This window comes from Sminthopsis crassicaudata, chromosome 2, assembly GCF_048593235.1.
Source record: "Sminthopsis crassicaudata isolate SCR6 chromosome 2, ASM4859323v1, whole genome shotgun sequence".
NCBI lineage: Eukaryota > Metazoa > Chordata > Mammalia > Dasyuromorphia > Dasyuridae > Sminthopsis > Sminthopsis crassicaudata.
In genome coordinates, this window is record NC_133618.1 from 209,635,101 (window position 1) to 209,654,337 (window position 19,237).

At 32.4% G+C, this 19,237-nt stretch overlaps 1 protein-coding gene across 4 annotated transcripts in view; it reads left to right on the forward strand.

Moving 5' to 3' along the window:
• TTC27 (tetratricopeptide repeat domain 27) overlaps positions 1 to 19,237 on the forward strand; it is a 219,044-nt gene that overhangs the window by 45,359 nt on the left and 154,448 nt on the right. For all 4 annotated transcript variants that reach the window (XM_074288154.1, XM_074288155.1, XM_074288157.1 and 1 more), the window contains 4 exons: positions 4,038 to 4,202; positions 7,992 to 8,125; positions 9,603 to 9,715; positions 11,560 to 11,626. In XM_074288154.1, the coding sequence (XP_074144255.1) occupies positions 4,038 to 4,202; positions 7,992 to 8,125; positions 9,603 to 9,715; positions 11,560 to 11,626 (479 nt within the window). The remainder of the gene's footprint in view (positions 1 to 4,037; positions 4,203 to 7,991; positions 8,126 to 9,602; positions 9,716 to 11,559; positions 11,627 to 19,237) is intronic.

The window sequence follows — 19,237 nt, forward strand, 5'->3', positions numbered from 1 at the left end:
ATGTAGTTTTGTTAATGCCCCAATTTACTCTGGAATCTTGCTCAGATTATTTAACTCCTTTCAAATTGTAATATTCATCCATAATATTGAACTATTGATGGGTCTCATGCAGAAATAGTAACTATAAAATTTATGTAGCACTTTATAATTTATAAAGTATTTTCACATTTTTTTCTAGTGAAGTAGGTAGATAGTGCATATATTTATTATTCCTATTTTATAGGTAAGATTTGGAAAAGTTCAGGTGATTTGCCTAAATTAACCTAATCTAAAAATTTTGTAGCTAGGACTGGAACAGAAAGCTTATGTTTCCAAATTGAGGGCTCTTTCCGTGGTATTATATTGCTACTACCCCCAAATCAAAAACATGTGGCTGCTATAAAACATTTATATTAATGAAGAAAGATTACTTTATATTTCCTGCTTTTTGTAACTTTGCATATTTAATACTCATATTGGTATTTACACTTAGTTGAATAAAACCAAGGTTTCAGCTTGGATGTGAAGCCGAAAAATATAATTGATTTGTTTTCCAATCAACAGAGAAACAAATTTAATTAATACCAAAAAGTTGTTTCTTAACAAAATCATGTCAGGATTATTGGGATATAAATTTAAAACTTTCAATTAATTCTTCTGCTTTCAAAATAGAAGTGCTGAAATGGGATTTAGATATTATAATATGCTGGTTGATTTAGGTGGAGACAATTCATTTACACATCCAAGTGGTGTTAATATTTCATGTATTATTTTCTTATTTTCAGACTCAGCCTGGGCTCCTGCCAGACTGCTACAGCAGAATCCAATTAATTTGGCTGCTATTCATTTCATCATTGAATATTAGGAATGTGGGTTGGTTAAGGAAAAAAAAAAATTAAGACAAAAGAAAATAATAAAAACTGTTTAGTTGAATATTTTAAACAAATATTTACCAAATTCCTTATTATTTTTTTCTTAACTAATTAAAAGTCATAACCTAATAAGATTTCATCTAATACAAAGGAATTTGCTGTGAGAAACTTTTTCATAGTTCAGTACCATTGACTATGATGAAGAATTTGTCAGCTACAATATTTTCCAAATAGTATATAATTTCATCCCAAGTTTTTTTTTTTTTTTTTTTTGTGTGTGTGTGTGTGTTTTAGAAACCCTTTATTGCTTTATCACTTGAATTTTGCTACCTATAAGGCTTAAGTTGTGAAATGATCTAAATTTTTTTGCACTTATACACAACTCCATTTGGCAATCATTTTATCAGAAAGGAAGGACAAGTAAGGACATTATGTTGAAAATTTTGGTCTTTTAATGATAGGCTCAAATTTTAGACCCCAATTATGTATTTGTCTTAGTATATGTGATTAGTTGCAAAAGAAAATTTGATATAAAGTAGATTTGCCTTTATGAGGGCCTCTTTATAAAGTTTTTTGTTTGTTAATGATGGTTATGTCATAGCATGTGCTCCTTTTTCCTATCTAATACTGAAGCAGAAACATCCAGCAACAAACTCTTTCAAAAAAAAGTTTTTCAAAAGAAAGCATGGAGAAAAGCAAGCATAGAACAGTAGCAAAGCAAAAATTCAAACTATTGGATTTGGAGAGGAAGGAACTAGGTTTAAATCTTGACTCTATTGTGTGATGAGAAAAATCCTCTAATTTCTATTCACTTTTCTTCTTAACAGAATTCATTAATGGCTTATTCATTTTCTTTTTCTAAAATGGTATTATTTACAAAATCTGTTTCTTCATCTATTAATCTGGGTAATTTATAGTTTTAAAAATGTTCATTGATTTCACTCAGATTGTCAGGCGAATTAGCTTATAATTGATTGATTTAATTTCTTCGTTGTTGATGATTTCATCCTTTTAATTTTGATATCAAAATTACCCAATGTTTTATGTTTTATTGTTTTGTTTTATTTTTCCCAAAAAACTAGCTCCTAGTTTTATGTATTTGCTCAGTATATTTCTTACTTTCAGTTTTAATATCATCTTTGGTTTTCAGATTTCCAAATTTGGTGCTCAATTGGGGTTTTTAACTTGTTCTTTGTCTTTTTTTTTTTTTTTTTTTTAACTTGTAGGCTCAATTTTTAAAATAATGCTCTTTCTCTATTTCTTGATGTAAGAATTTAGAGAAATAAAATTTCCCCTAAATACTGCTTTGGCTACAACCATGTTGTCTCATTATTGTAATTCTCTTTAAATGAAATTATTGTTTCTATGATTGGTCCTTTGAGCCACTTATTCTTTAGGATTAGATTATTGTTTCTAGAAAATTTTTAATCTTTCTTTCTGCTGCCTTTTTAAATATAATTTTTATTATATTATCATCTGAAAAGGATACATTTAATATTTTGGCCTTTCTCCATTTGAATTTGAGGTTTTTATTCTTTAATACAGGGACAGGTTTTGTGTAGGTGCCATGTGCTATTGAAGAAAAGGTATATTTCTCAAATTGCTTGCTCTCTGGGGGAGAGGGAATGTAAGGGAGAGAGAATTTTGGAAGACAAAATCTTACAAAAATGAATGTTGAAAATTATTTTTACTTATATTTGGAAAAATAAAATACTATTAAGAAAAAAAATAACCTTACTCAAAGCCAAAAAAGAAAAAGATATATTCCTTTCTGTTTCCATTTAGTTTTCTCCAAACTCATATCTAATTTAAAAAATATTTTGTTTCCTTTCTTAGGTTTCTTTCTTGTTTATCTTTTGGTTGGGTTTATTAAATTATGAGAGAGGACAGTTAAGGTTCCCCACTAGTATAGGTTTGTTCTCTCTTTCTTCCTATATTTTGGATTCTATATCATTTGATGCATATATATCTAGTGATGATATTATTTTATTTTCTGTAGTATCTTTTAGGAAGATATTGTTTCCTTCCTTATCCTTTTTAATTGGGTCTGTTTGTGTTTTTGTTTTATCTGAGATCAAGATTTCTAGCCTTGGTTTTTTTTTTTTTTTTTTTTTTTAACTTCAATTGAAGTATGATAGATTCTGTCATGTTCTTACCTTTATTCTGTGTATATCTTTCTGCTTCAAGTATGTTTCTTATAAACAATATATTGTAGGATTCTGGTTTTTAATCCATTCTTCTATACACTTCTGTTTTACGGGAGAGTTCATCCTATTAATATTCACAGTTGTGATTGCTATTTTTTTTGTGTGTGTTTGTCCTCTCTCCTTTTAGCCTTCCTTCCTCATGCTCTTCAATCTTCCACTTCTTCTGATCTGCTCTTTCTTCTGTCAGTGTTTTTCTCCCCTTCCCCTTTTACCATCTCCTTCTCCTCTACTCTAAGATAGGTTTCTATATTCATCTATTGTGTATATTATTTTCTCTTTGAGCCAAAACTGATGAGAGTAAGATTCAAGTGATACTCATCACTCATCCTACTATCTTCTCCTACATTGTAATGGATCTCAAATCTTCAATTACTTTAACTTTCTCCTCTTCACATTTGCTCATGGATGTAAGATGAACTTTGCCCCTGCAGAATTTTCTATATTAGTCCTGGAAGTGGAGGAAGATCTTGTGGCCCTGATTGGAGTAACCATGCCTCTGATCTGTGATGAGAGCTAGATAACAATCAGTAGTGACAACCAGTAGTAAAATATAAGTAGCAGAAGTCAGAGTATCTGTCTGTCTGCCTCTCTCTTTCTCTTTTTTTGTTTTATCAAAGCCTGGCACATCAACAAGAGCATAACAAATTGTTATTTTGACCATAATGATACAGCTTTCATTGGCAATTAATGATAGATTTTTGCTTTGTAAATACAATAATATCTTTTCAGGTTATGAATTTTTAAAAATTTGTTTAGTTTAATAAACATTGCTTTATGAATCATGTTGGGAGAGGAAAATCGGAAGAAAAGGGAAGAACCATGGAAGAGGAAAAAAAAAAAAAGAAGTGAACATAGCATATGTTGATTTACATTTAATCTCCATAGTTCTTTTTCTGGATGCAGATGACATTTTCTATCCAAAGTCTATTGGAATTGTCTTAGAAGGAGATAAATCTTAATATTTTTTCTTGTCTTACAGTGATGAAACTAGAAAATCTGTTGGCCAAGGAGATATGTGGATACCTGAATGTTCAGTTCCATCTTGAGTGTGCACATACGTATTTGTATTATTATGAATATGCCAAAGCAAAAGAACAATTCAACATTGCTAAAAACATAACCAAATTGAAAATTGATTTAACAGGTAAACATCTACTTTTCCTTTTAGAAAATTTATGGCAAACTCATGTATTTAAATTTTAAAATTAAGGTTAATATGTATATTTTTTATGGATGTTGAGCACTTTGTCATACCTTCTTTGCCATGCTTTTCAATTTCTCTTATATTGTCCTTTTCTATAAGAAGGATTTAAAATTTTATTTAAATTCTGCTAAATTTAAACATATGTTAATGTTTATAAGATGGTTTCATTATTCAGTTCTATTTGTTAAGTTCTATTTGTATATGCTAGATGTTGGGGAGTATAAAATCAAAAATGAAAAACTTTCTATTTTTAAAGTTTTTGCATTTTAAAAAATTTAAATTAAGTTTTTGTTGATATTTTCTTTTTTTTATATCACACAGTACCCATATGTGTCTTCCCTTCCCCTTCCCAGAGAGCCATCTCATATAAAAAATATTTGAGAGGAAGAAAAAAGTCATCACAGTTGATACATTGAAAAAAATTTTTTAAAATGCATTTTTTGGAATATTTGTGGACCTCTCACCTTTACGAAGGGAAGAGTTATGATATCTTCTTATATTTCTTCATTCGGTTCCTACTTGATCTTTATTCTTTTGTATGATGTGGAATTGTTTTTTTCTATTTTTTTTTTTTTATCTGTTCTTCTCTGGTCATTTATACACATTTTTTTTAAACATTGTTTTATTTTTTTCCAATTGCATGTAAAAATAATTTAAAAAATTTTTAATAGTGTTTTATTTTCCAAATACATGTAAAAAATACTTTTCAATATTAGTTTTTGTAAGACTTTGTGTTCCAAATTTTTTTCTCTTTCCCTTATTTCCCCTCTCCCCAGGACAGCAAATAATCTGATATAGGTTAAATATGTGCAATTTAAAAAAAAAAAAAAACATTTCCATGTTTGTCATGTGGTACAAGAAAAAACAGACCAAAAGAAAGAAAAACATGAGAAAGGAAAAAAAAATAGACAAATGAAAAGTGAAAATACAACGCTTTAATCTATATTTGGTTTCCATAGTTGTCTCACTGGATGCAGATGACTTTTTCCATCCCAAGTCTATTGGAATTACCTTGAATCACCACATTGTTGAGAGACCCAAGTGCATCATAGCTAATCATCACATTATTTTGTTGTTGCTATGTACAATATTTTCTTGGTTCTGCTCACTTCACTCAACATTAGTTCATATAAATCTTTTCAGGCTTTTCTGAAATCAACTTGCTCATCATTTCTTATGGAACAATAATTTTTCATTAATTGATATACCAAAATTATTCAGGCACTCCTCAATTGATGGACATGCACTCAGTCGACTCAGTTCCTTACCACTACAAAAAGGGCTGCTACAACATTTTTGCCAATGTATGTCATTTTCCCTGTTATGATCTCTTTAGGATACAGACCCAGAAGTGACACATAAAAATTATTTTTAACATTCATTTTGAGTTCTACATTTTTTCCCTCTCTCCTTTTCCTTCTCTTTTTAAGTCAGTAAGCAATTTGATATTGGTTATATATAATATAATCATCTAAAACATATTTCCATATTAGTCATGTTGTGGGAGAAGAAATGGAACAAAAGGAAAAAGCTACTGAAAAGTAAAGAAAATAAAAAATAATATGCTTTGATCTGCATTCAGACTCCATCAGTTTTCTCTGCATGTGGTCAGCATTTTCCATCATGAAATCTTTTGGAATTGTCTTAGATTATTGTATTGCTGAGAAGAACTAAATCAGTCATAGTTGATCTTCACACAATATTGCTGTTATTGTGTACAATGTTATTCTGGTACTGCTTACTTCACTCAGCATTGGTTCTTGCATGTGTTTTCAGGTTTTTCTGAAATATGCTTATTTATAATTTCTAAAAGCAAAATAGTTTTACATCATATTCATATTCCACATCTTATTAAACCATTTGCCAGTTGATGGGCATCTCCTCAATTTCCAGTTGTTTGCCACCACAGAAAAAACTGCTTTAAATATTTTTGCACAAATATATTTTGTTTCACTTTTTTATGATCTCTTTGTAGTGCTATTGCTAGATCAAAAACTATGCACAATTTTATAGTTCTTAGGACGTGGTTCCTAATTGTTCTCCAGAATGGTTTTGTCAATTCACAACTCCACCAGCAGTGCATTAGTGTCCTACATTTTCTCCATTTTATTATGTTACCGTTCTGTTATCTTAGCCTATCGGGTAAGTGTGAAATGGTTATCTCAGAATTGTTTTAATTTGTATTTCTCTAATCAATAGTGATTTAGAGCATTTTTTTCATGTAATTGTAGACATACAAATTCTTTTTTTCTAGCACAGTAATATCCCATTATATTTAGGTACCACAATTTAGCTGCACAATTTGTGCAATTAGGTGTCACAGTAGATAGAGTGCTAGCCTTCGAGTCAGAGTGCAAATGTGGCTTCAGATATTTTATTAGCTATGTGACCCTGGGTAAATAAATTATTTAACCCTGTTTGCATTCATTTCTTTCCCAGTAAAATGTAAAATTTAAGGAAATGACAAACCACACCAGTATCTTTGCCAAGAAAATCCCCCAAATGGGAACCTGAAGTATTGGACATAACTAATTAATGACCCTCAACATAAAAACCACCATAATTTCTTTAGCCATTTACCAATTCAAGAGCTTTTAGCTATAAGAAGACAGTGGAGTTTTTCCGTGGCCAGAATATTTCCCTTAAGCTGGTATTTGTTTCCTTATTATTCCCCATTATTATGTAGTGGTCTTTGGCCAGTCTTTGAATGCAATTTTTGACTTGATTGCTGACCATAGAAAAGCATCCTAAATGTAAGAAGCATAATAGAAATTTAACTAGTTAGCAGCAGAAAAAAAGAATTATAAAACAAGGGAAATGTCAAGATAAAACAGGGTTGTAAAATGTGTAATAGGTGTACTTTTTAAGTCCTTTAGATCCTGTCTTGCAGGATTTCATATTTATAATAGATATCATTTTGCTGGCCTCCATATTGGGGAAGGGAAGGGTTAATGGAATAAATTTGGAACTCAAAATTTCAAAAGAAAAGAATGTTTAAAAAAATAATACATTTTAAAATGAAAGCCTGAAATGAGGTGAGTTGCCCCTCAATGAAAAAAGTAGTCTCACTTTCTTCCTGCTTTCTCTTTGTTTCCCCTTCACTCTTCTTCTCTCCTTTCCTCTGCTTCATTTACTTTAGCATTGATATGACTATAGTCAAAACAGATTATGAAGGACAAACTAAAAAGCTTTTAGAATTAGTGGAAAACTTTTCTCCCTTTTTTCCTCTTTCCCTTTCTATTCAATTTCTAATTGGCACAAAGAAGAAATAGTCCCACAGTAGGAAAAAGAAAAAATCTGGAATTGGAGTCAGAAGACCTGGATTTATGCCCTGATTTTGCTACTTCCTACTGGTGTTAACTTAAGCTAATTAAAATCACTTAAACTATTTAGGCCTTAGTTTTCTCATCAATAAATTGAGGCAGCTTTAAGTGCCCATTGCCTCTCAATCTATGATTACATGATCATTATACTCTGCATCTTTTGTTTTCTTGCATCATTTAAATATTTCATAAGATTATATTACAGCAGTAGTGGATGAGGTAGGTTTGATGGTCTTTTGCATCTGCTGCTTCATAGAAATGTTTATTGAATAAAGTTTGAGAATTATGAACCTAAAAGATGTTTTTATAGTCATATGAAGCAAAAATTTTTGATGATCTTTTGATAATTAGGTAGCATGCCTCAGCAGCAATTAAACTATTGAATTTTTTTTTTTTTTTTTAATAGGAGCTTTGGGGAAAAGGACTCGGTTTCAGGAAAATTATGTGGCACAACTTATTCTAGATGTACAAAGAGGAGAGGACAACCTTCCACATGATGAGCTTAGCCCAGCACCTACTCCTCTGGAGAATTTAACAAAGGTAAGCAGGATTATTAACACAGAAGACCAGAGAACAACAACATTGAGCTTGGTAGCAAGAGATGTAGACTTTGTTTTTACTTTATCTAAGACTTTCAAAATATCTTTTAAAAAATATTAGTAGCCTTTTATTTTGTAAAGTACATACTAAGATAGTTTTCAACATTCACCCTTGCAAAACCCTGTGTTCCAAATTTTTCTCCTTCTCTCCCCTTTCCCCTTTCCCTAGACAGCAAGTAATTCCATATAAACACGTGCAATTCTTCCAAACTTATTTCCACATTTATTGTCCTGCAGAAGAAAAATCAGATTTAAAAAATTTTTTTTTCTCTGGCATACTCTCTTTGAGACAGAATGGACATTGTGGTGTTTTATTAATTTGTGGTTTCTAATTAATATAGTGTTACTATTCTAGCTGGATACTTTCTCCCAGGCAAAAATGAACAAAACAAACTAGTGTTTGTGTTGCTTTTTCCTCCCTCGCACTTGTTACAATATCCAAAAACTTAGACTTCTTACTTTGTTTTCACAAAGTATTTATGGGCTTTTTCACTGGTTTTATAATTTGGGTAACATTCCTTTGAGTCATCAGTGGGTGAATTGCCAAGAATGCCATCTCTAGCCTGACTTGACACTTATCCTTCTCTACATACAGTCAATTCATTGGTTTTCAGCATTTATCTTCCCAAAAAAGCATTTCTCCCTCTTTCTCTCCATTCAGCCTTCTATTTTTCAACAGTCCCCCATTTTATAGGATTATCGATTTTGCACTGAAAGGGAACATGGAAATAATCTATTCCAACCTCTTTATTTCAAGCATAAGTAAAATGTGGCCCAGAGATGCTAAGTTGTTTATCTAAGGCCATAAGGTAAGAAAGGCCAGAGCCAGGACTGCAGTTTAGTTCCTGTGTCTCCAAATCCCATGTACTTTCCCCATAGAACATTACTACCCTAACAAAGGTATTTGTGTAGGCTTTATTTATCCTAGAGTTACAAAGCTAACATTATAGATCTTCTTTTGTCAATTCCTAGTGTTATAGGCCAGTGCTACCCAGCCCTTTTAATTACTTGACAATGTTAGTCTTCACTTTTGTAGTGATCCTAGAAGTGTTCTGTAGAGGTCCTTACTGTGACTCATCAGAACTGGCATGGGCTAATGGTAGAATGTAGGATCTGCCATTGAAGGCAGTCTGTGTTTCTATGATAATAAGAAGAGAAAGCAGCAAGCAATGCTCTGCATGGCTCAGATTAAATGCCACAGGCCTTCTGCACCCATACCAGATGGCATCCTAATTTGTTAAGATAGATGGAAAAAGAATTATGTCTAGATGGGCAGATAGGGAAGAGAAATGAGGGGCAGGATGAAGCTGGAGCTTGGTTGTCAGTTTAGGAGATTAAAGATAATATGAAACACCCAGAAAGCACTTAATGAATGGGATTAAATGATCCTTTTTCCTCTCATTTTTTCCAACAATTAGAATCTTGAGCTAAATGATGATACAGTATTGAATGAAATAAAGTTAGCAGATTGTGAACAATATCAGATGCCTGACTTGTGTGCTGAAGAGCTTGCTGTGATCCTTGGAGTCTGGTAAGTTACTTGGTAACCTTTATACTTCAAGTATATATTGGTGGTTTTATGGGAAATTTTTTTGATAAGGCTAGTATTTTGAGGGCCTTATGAATAGAAGAAGTCTTTATTTAAAAAAAAAAAAAGAATATGTAAAGTAGCCAAGGGGATATTTGATTAAAGTAAATGACTGACTATCGTCAGTCCTCCATCCCCCAATCACCAAGAGATACTCCTTAACTCAGGTGACTATTTGCTGACATCTGGGTGGATAAAATAGATTATAGAAGGAGGAAAAAAGAACCAAAGTGGACACAAAATATTTATAGCAGTTCTTTTTTTGTAGTGGCAAACAAGTGGAAACTAAGAGGGCCTATCATTTGGGAAACGGCTAGACAAATTATGGTGTATTAATATAATGGAATGCCCTTGTTCCCTTAGAAATGATGAAAAGAATGGTTTTAGTAAAACCTGGAAACCTTGTGTGAGCTGATGGAGAATGAAGTAGTAAAACTAGGAGAATGCTATACAATAACAACAACATTGTAAAAACAAACATCTTTAAAAGACTTTAGAACCAACCACAATTCTAGACAATGATGAAACATGTTCCCTACACCTGATAGAGAAGTGATGGATTCAGGATGCAGAATGAAGCATATATTTTTGGACATGGAATTTGTTTCGCCTTAACATATACATCTTTTAATAAGAGTTTATTGTTTTTCTTTTTCCTTTTTTTAAAATTGGGTGTGTGGAAGTAGAAAGAGAGAAAAAAATAGTAATGGGCAACTCATTCATTACAGCTTCTTCATTTTTGTGATCAGTTTTACTCCCCTCCATTAGTGACAATAATATTGAACCCCAACTAACTAGAACACTCTATTAGCTGGATTACTATAGTTGGCTTTTAGGAAACTAAATCAAATTACAAGAAAACTATCAGTAATTGCTGTTTAAAAATAAAATAAAAACATTTCTCTATCCTATATCCTCAGGTTATTATATAGGCAATCACCTCTACTAATAATATACCTTAGTGATGTCCTGAATCTTCTGAGGCTGTGTGAAATCATAATTATTAGATAAGAAAATACTCTTAATATATTTTAGGAAAATTATATTTTAGAAAAATTTGTAACAACAAACTAAATTTTTAAAAAATCTGGTTCATTTTTAAATGATTTTATTGTTTGTTTTTTTTTAATCAGTTAAACAGGATAGTCATTCCCTGGCATTCTGGTTAACAGGATTTTATTGTCTTAATTTTTGTTTTAGAAATAAAGCAAAAATAATTGGAGCACTCACATATTAAGAAACTTCAAGTTACATTTTATTTTTTAAAATATTTTTGTTTTTAAAGTCTCCTTAAGAATAAATGTGTAAATTCATGAGGCAACTCCTTCAGAGTAGATTCTCAGCTGTGTGGTCCTTTTACCTATGCTTAATGTTGTTACACAATTGTACTGAAATTGGAGTCACTACCAGGCTTTCTTTAGTTCAAAGCATTCAGTTATTTCAGAGAGATATAAATCTGTTTTTCTCTATATATTCATACACATACCTATATCCACATATATGTTGATATGAATTTGTATATATACACATATGTATGTAGCTATAAACATACATATACATATATCCACACATCTATGCACACACACATAATCAAATGCTATTATATTTGTAAAATGCTAAACCCAGCGCTTGGTACATAATAGGCCATTAATAATTGCTTGTTTTATTCTCCTCCTTATATACACACTTATGCACACATTGCTATAGCATACTGATTTTGTATTTTAATCAAACTAGTTTTGTAAGTTAGAATTCTTGAAATTAATATACTTTTTTTTTTTTTACAGTACAAATTTCCAGAAGACCAACCCAGTGCATAAGTTAACTGAAGAGGAGTTGTTGGCATTTACATCGGTATGTAGTCTTTTCTTCTTTAAAATTTTTTTTCTTTTGTCAATTGTTTGTCCCTTTTCTGAGAACATTCTGAGAACATGCTGGTCAGAGCATGTCAGGAATGGAGGTAATTAGAAATAGAAGCAGAGTTGACATCCAGGTATACTACAGACTACCCTGAGAGAAGGATAAAATAAATGAGGTGTTCTAGGAACAGCTCCCAGTGTGTTCCAGAGGTGTACTATAGAAGTGATGGAAGATTTCACTCAATTAGTCATTTTCTGAATTTCTTTTTCTGTGCCTATAATAGAATAGTTAATAGTTTTTTAGCTTAACTTTATCTTAATAATTTCATCGTTGAAAAGTTTATTAAAGCAATGAAGACAACTTTTCTTTATTTAATTTTTATTTGTTTTCATTTTCAAGAGCAAGAAGCACCTGGTTTACTGATACTAAAATGAAAATGAGCTTTGGAGGAAAGTGATCACTTCAGCTTATAGTTTTTAACACAGAGAGAGAGGAAAACCAGCTGTAGTTTGAAATATATTCTAGGTTTTAGGATAAAAGATTTCAAAGGCTTTATAAAATAATTTACCATTTTACTAATATTTTACAGGGGAAATCAGCCTAGAAAGGCATGAACAGCAATCAAAAATGAAATTCTAAAGATACAAAGACAAGTAATTTTGATGAGCAAATGAAGGTTAGCTAAAGGGAGCAATGTAGATTGCATAGAAAACTGCCCAGAAAAGCATATGTAGTAGATGAAAGCAATAACCAAGTAATGGAGGAAGAGTGCAAAAGTATGGGATGGTCCTGTAAAAAACATGTTAAGAATACTAGAGTTTTAATGAGCTGAGGCTGGAAAAGAATAATAATTTTTAAAAACATTTCTTACATTTATTTGGGAAAAGAAAGAAAAATAGAAAAGGGAAAGAAGTATTTGAGTTGTATCAAAGTGATAACCAAAGATGGAAAAAAGTCAGAATTTGATTTTTGCTAATTGATTCTTTGACAAGAAGAATTTGTGTTTTATCATGGATTTTAGAGAAATAGAAATATAAGATAAGTAGTGAGGTAGAAAACATGTGGTAGGCTTTGATGAGTTCCATCAACAATGGAATTATGGATCTGGAATTTAAGATTCCTGATAAGTCAATTTGTACAACCCCCTTGTTTAACAAATAAAGGAATTTAGATGGTCAGAGTGATTTTTTCAGGATCATGTAAGAAACTGTGGCCTTTCCACTATCATATAAAATGAAAAGAAATGTTCAATAATGGAAGTTCTTTGGGAGTAGAATTTCTTTCTTTATACTTGTATCTCTAGTGCCTAGTATTGTGCCTGGCATGTAGTAAGCACTTATTAAATGCTAGAAAATTTATCAATTAATTGGTGAGTCTCTTTCATTGATGTTTTGAAGATTGTGAAGCATAGGAGAGATGTCAAAGGAGCAGGGCAAATATCCTAATTTTCAAAAAAAAAGATCAAACAAATTTAATTTCTAGGGAAGCTAAGGGGAGCAGTGGATAGAGTGGAATGCCAGGAAAACTCATCATCATGAGTACAAATTCAGTCTCAGAAACACTCTCTTTGTAGCCTGGTCAAGTCACTTGCTGGTTGCCTCGGTTTTCTCATCTGTAAAATGAGAAGGAAATAACGACAACAGCAACTAATCTTTAAGGAGCAGCTGAGTAGACAGTAGAAAGAGCTTCAGGTCTCTTCAACCCACACTAACTAGCTATGTGACCCTGGACAAGTTACTGAACTCTTATTTGCCTGATTTTTCCATCATTAAAATGAAGGCATATTGGAGAAGAAATTGGAAAACTATTCCAGAATTATCAAGAAAACTCCAAGGACAAATTCCATGAGGTCTCATCAAATTGGATACAACAGAACAGTTAAGTAGCGATTGATTTTTAAGAGCTGGTATAGCCTTTTTCAAGAACAGGTCATGTCACTTTAATCTTATACTAGTACTGGTACTATATAGGTGGATTAGGGAATGCCATGGATGTTGTTCATCTTGATATTTGCAAGGCATTTTGTTAAATTTGTCATGTTATTTGTTGCTGAAGAGAGAGAGAGAGAGAGAGAGAGAGAGAGAGAGAGAGAGAGAGAGAAGAGAGACAGACAGACACACACACACACACACAGATGGAGTGGATACTATAATTTGGATTATAGACTTCTGGTGACCAGATCCATAGAATAGTCACTGTTGGTTCCATCTCAACTTGAAACTATGCTTCATTGTCTTTGAGAACTAACATATTTGTTAAATCTAAAACCATAGGTGAATAATAGAACAGATAGATGGCAACCAGAATCTCAGAAGCCCATGAAAGGTTATAAAGTTTTAGTAAGATTTTATTTAATATGATTAAATGTAAAACCTTAGAAGTAGGTTCTGAAAAACCTCACATAACTAGGTTGTGGATGGGAGGATGATTAGTTCATCTGAAAAGGATTTGGAAGTTTTAAAAGATTGTATATTCAGTATAACTTTTTAGTGTAATATAGTACTCAGAAAAGCTAATACAGTCTTTTCTTGCTTTAAGAAAGTACTTGTGTCAGAAAGAATAGCTTTGAAAATTACGTATTGAATTTATTATATAGTTAAAAGGGAAAGCAAGTTATATATAGTATCCACATTTTCATGTAGGATCCTCTTTCTGTTTTCATATTCAATACTAATTTTATTTGGTATTTATTAAATCCAGAAAAAAATTTAAAAACCCAACTAACTAAACGGTCATGCACAGATCAGTTAATATTACATAAGATGTAAATTGTCTTATAAAATTATAAGCAATACTTATATATAGTGTTCATATATTTACCTATCTACATACCAATCAAAAATAAAATGACAACACTAGGATAATTTCTAAACAATCTCCTACAAATAATAAAATGAATTTTTCAGTATTGAAAATAAAGAAAATTCCTTACTACTTAATAATAATAAAAAAAGAGTCTTATATTCATCGAGGGATATGGTAATGCATCTGTACTGTTTTGGTCAGACCACATCTAAAAGACTGTGCTCCATTTTAAGTGCCCCATTTGGTGAAGTACATTGATAAGCTTAAGTATCTTCCCAGAAAGGCAGCCAGTGATGGTGATTGATGATAGTTCTCACATAAACTTTAAACAAATTGAAATGAAGGTATTGTTTTGGCTTACTTAGAGCTAACTTGCTTAAGATGATTAACATATCATGTTATTAGTTCTTAAGTTGCAGGAATTCTAAGGACAATTCAGGGTTAGCCTCTCAGATAATGGAGTATGACAGAAGATAACAAAGAATAAACAAAAGAACTATGTGCACTCTCTGACCAAGGGAATATTGTTAGATATAAATTGGGCCCTCCTTGATAGGATTGAAGAAGAAACATTCTTGAAATTCAAGGAAGCTAAAGATGAGTTCTTTGTTTCCCCATTGTAGTTCCATTGTTTGGTGACTAATATTTCTCCAGATAAATGACTGTGTAATGAGTCAAGGATATCTGTAAAATATAACAATTTTATGAGATATTAAGTGCAAATATTACCTTGATTCTATAGAAACTGAATCTGAGATAGGAAATTATTTGGAGGAGGTCACACAGTTTATAAGTTGAAAAGCCAGGTCTGCATCCTAGGTCTTCTCACTCCAAAAGGTGAAAGATACTTTTTTGGCAATGGAGTTGAGAATTTATTATTATTATTATTATTTTTAAAGCTTTTTATTTACAAAGCATATGCATGGGTAATTTTTCCAACATTGACCCTTGCAAAACCTTCTGTTCCAAATTTTCCTCCCCTTTCTCTCACCCCCCTCCCCTAGCTGGCAGATAGTCCAATACATGTTAAATATGTTAAAATACATGTTAGATCCAATATATGTATACATATTTATAGTTATCTTGTTGCACAAGAAAAATCAGATCAAGAAGGAAGAAAAAGAAAAACTGAGAAAGAAAACAAAATGCAAGCAAATAACAACAGAGAGCGAATGCTATGTTGTGATCCACACTCAGTTTCTATGGTTCTCTCTCTGGGTGTAGATGGCTCTCTTTATCACAGAACAAGTCGAACTGGTTTGAATCATCTGAACTGGTTTGAATCATCTCATTGTTGAAGAGAGCCATGTCCATCAGAACTGAACATCATATTGTCTTGTTGTTGCTATATATAATGATCTCCTGATTCTGTTCATTTCACTTTGCATCAATTCATGTAAGTCTCTCCAGGCCTCTCTGAAGTCATCCTGTTGGACATTTCTTACTGAACAATAATATTTCATAACATTCATATACCACAATTTATTCAGTCATTCTTCAATTGATGGGCTCAGTTTCTAGTTTCTAACCATTACGAAAAGGGCTGCCACAAACATTTTTGCACATGTGGGTCCCTTTCCCTCCTTTAAGATCTCTCGGATATAATTCCAGTAGAAACACTGCTGGATCAAAGGTATGCACAGTTTGATAACTTTTTGAGCGTAGTTCCAAACTGCTCTCCAGAATGGCTGGATCAGTTCACAACTTCACCCACATCAGTATCCCAGTTTTCCCACATCCCCTCCAACATTCATCATTATCGTTTCCTGTCATTTTACCCAATCTGAAAGGTGTGTAGTGGTTGTCTTAATTTGCATTTTTCTGATCAATAGTGATTTGAAGCATCTTTTCATGTGGCTAGAATTGAGGATATTTTAGATACAAAGGTCAGAAGGGATGGAATTTTTACAACTCCCTTTGTGATTATCAATCAATATATTTCTGAGACCATTAGGATCTACTTCTGAGGCAAATCTAACCAATTAAGTCAGATGAGGAACTATAGTAATTCATACTATATATATAATTCATAAGTCCACTAGAACTTAGGCAGCAGGAGCTAAAGATTCCCTTTTGGCTGAGCCTTTAATATTTCAGGTAGCAAAGAATTCAAAGACCACTGCTGTTAAAAGTCCAGTTCAATTCACCTATTGTGTGTTTAATTGAATCACAATTAGCCTGGCCCATTCTGAATTATGAATGATTATTGAACTATATCACCTACTCCTTTTGGAGGAATTTGGCCAAACACTGCTAAGGGAAAATTCTGGAAGACAGTGATTAATGCTCTGGGTGAGCGTCTGCCCATTTATTGGTAGCTTTAGGTGTTTCCTGCCCATATGAGCCTCTGTTGCCACACAGATTCTGGAATGGGGAGAAGCAACAGCGGAAGCTATCATCATTTTGTTTTGTTTTGTCTTTTGTTTTTCTTTATGGAGTACAGCCCATTTTTCTTATCATTTCATATGATAGGGGAGCACTTCCTTTTTATTTTCAAGTGAAGTGAGCATAGAGTTTAAAGAGTATCTTTTTAGTTTCTAACCCCCTTGATTAAAGTCCCAATGAGGACTAGAGGTCATGTTCAATCAAAGTCGTGTAGCTGTTTAGTCATCAGGTTTTATAACTGCAATGCCCTGGAAGAGCAAGTCAGTCTCCTTCATTTGACTTTGAACCATTGGAGTATCATAAGTGTAATTATCATCATCATCACTAACACTGATATAGAGTTTATTATGTGCCAGGCACTGTAGTAAGTACTTTACAATTATTAATCCTCACAACAACCCCATTTTACAGATAAGGAAACTGTGGCAAACAGAGGTCATACAGCTAGTGTCAGAAACTACATTTGAGTTCAGGTTTTCCTGACTTCAGGCCCACTGAACCAGTTACAGAACAGAACCCCTGTTCTTAGAAACCACGGGTCCAAAGGATAATAGAGCAGAGCCATAGATCCCAAATTCTTTTGGAATTTTAGGTTCTAGAAATGGAAGCTGTTGGCAATCTAATCTGAGTTATACAATTCTCTTTTCATTCTTTACTTTCTTGTGTATACTAGATTGGTTGCCATTGAAGCAATTTGGCTTCAGGGTCCAAATTGTCTTGTTGTATGTATCTCACTAATTCTGCTTTTCATGTTCATGGAAAGAGAAATGCATTGACTGACTCTCTTGAACATTTTCTTTCTTGAAGATAGACTTCAACTTTAAAAGCCCTAGTTATCCTGGGCCTCATGTGTGCCTTAATTTTTTTTTTTTTCTAAGATACTTTTAAGATGAAATTTTTTTTTTTCAGGATTCTTCCTAGTCCTTCTCTAAAGTAGTAGCTGATTTCATTTGTTCTCCTTTCTCCATCACTGGTTTCAAAAGCAGAGAGCCTGTCTTTCTATTAGCACCTTCCTCAAAGTATTGTTATGAGGATTTAACATTAACAAACTTAGAATTGTGCTTGGTGATAGTAAATGTTAAAAAAAAATGCTTATTCCCACTCACCCCTAATTTATTCATTTTTATATGTCTAATTTAGCCTAGCAAAGTGCTTTCACATGATAGGTACCCAGTAAACATTTGTTAGTTGAAAGAACGACTTGATAATCTTGCCTTCTATCAATTGGTACAACATGGCTGATTCTTCTTTTAGATAAAAATTTTTGATGTTTTTTGTTTTCTATATCACTATAGTTTTCCCCAGTATGTTCCTCCTTCTTTCTCCAAGAGAGCTATGTTATATAAGAAATTAAAAAAAAAAAATTTCAAGACAGAAAATATAAATAAGAATAGAGAACAGATCAACACAGTTGAACAATAAACTGAAAAAATCCAAAAATGTATCCAATGCTTATACTTATGAAACTCCCACCTCTTTGAAGGGGTGAATTGGGAGTGATCTGCCATATCTGTTTTTTTTTTTTTTTGTTTGTTTGTTTTTTTTTAAATCCATGCTTGTTCTTTTTGTCATTTCCCCCCCTCTCCCTGAGGCAGTTGGGGTTAAGTGACTTGCCCAGGGTCACACATCTGAGACTAAATTTGAACTCAGGTCCTCCTGACTTCATGGCTGGTGCTCTATCCACTACACCAATTAGTGCCCTCCCCCCTTCCCTCCATGCTTGTTCTTGGTAATTTTTTTCTTTTTTGAACAACTTAACTATCCTTTTAAAGAGGCACTTTTGAATAGTACTGAAATCCTGGCATAGGGTGCTGAGCAGTATTAGTGTTTCAATTCAACTGTGTCAAAAGATTTTTCTCAAAGAAATACTTTTGCTTTTCTTAGACTGTCATTATGAGAGGCAGTACCACAAATCTTTCAGTTACACATTTCAGGAAACAGAATGAGTCATAACAAAAATAACATATTGTGCTAGTGGGCCAATTACATTATATCGAGTAGATAATTTATAATTAGCTACATTATCTATGTCATTTCCTTATAGATGTGGATTAATACTGGATGTCTGCCCTTTTCTTCCCTCCTTCCCTCCTTCCCTCCCTTGAAATCCCAAAGTTTTTCTGTAATTGAAGAGATGAAAAAGGAGCCTTTCTGCTTTGAATTCCAAATGTATTCCATGAATAAGTTATATGTCTTGTAAAATAATTACATCTTACCCACCATTTCAGAAAATCGTGATTGTCTTTTATTTTTCTTCTGGAGAATTTGGATTAGCTTTCCTTTATGTGTGTGTATGTGTGTGTGTGTGTGTGTGTGTGTGTGTATGTGTTTCTTTATTAAAATTTCTTAGGAAGTAGAAATATAAAGTAATGGTAATTTTGTATGAGATGTGTATTGTGCTTCAGTAGTTTGTGT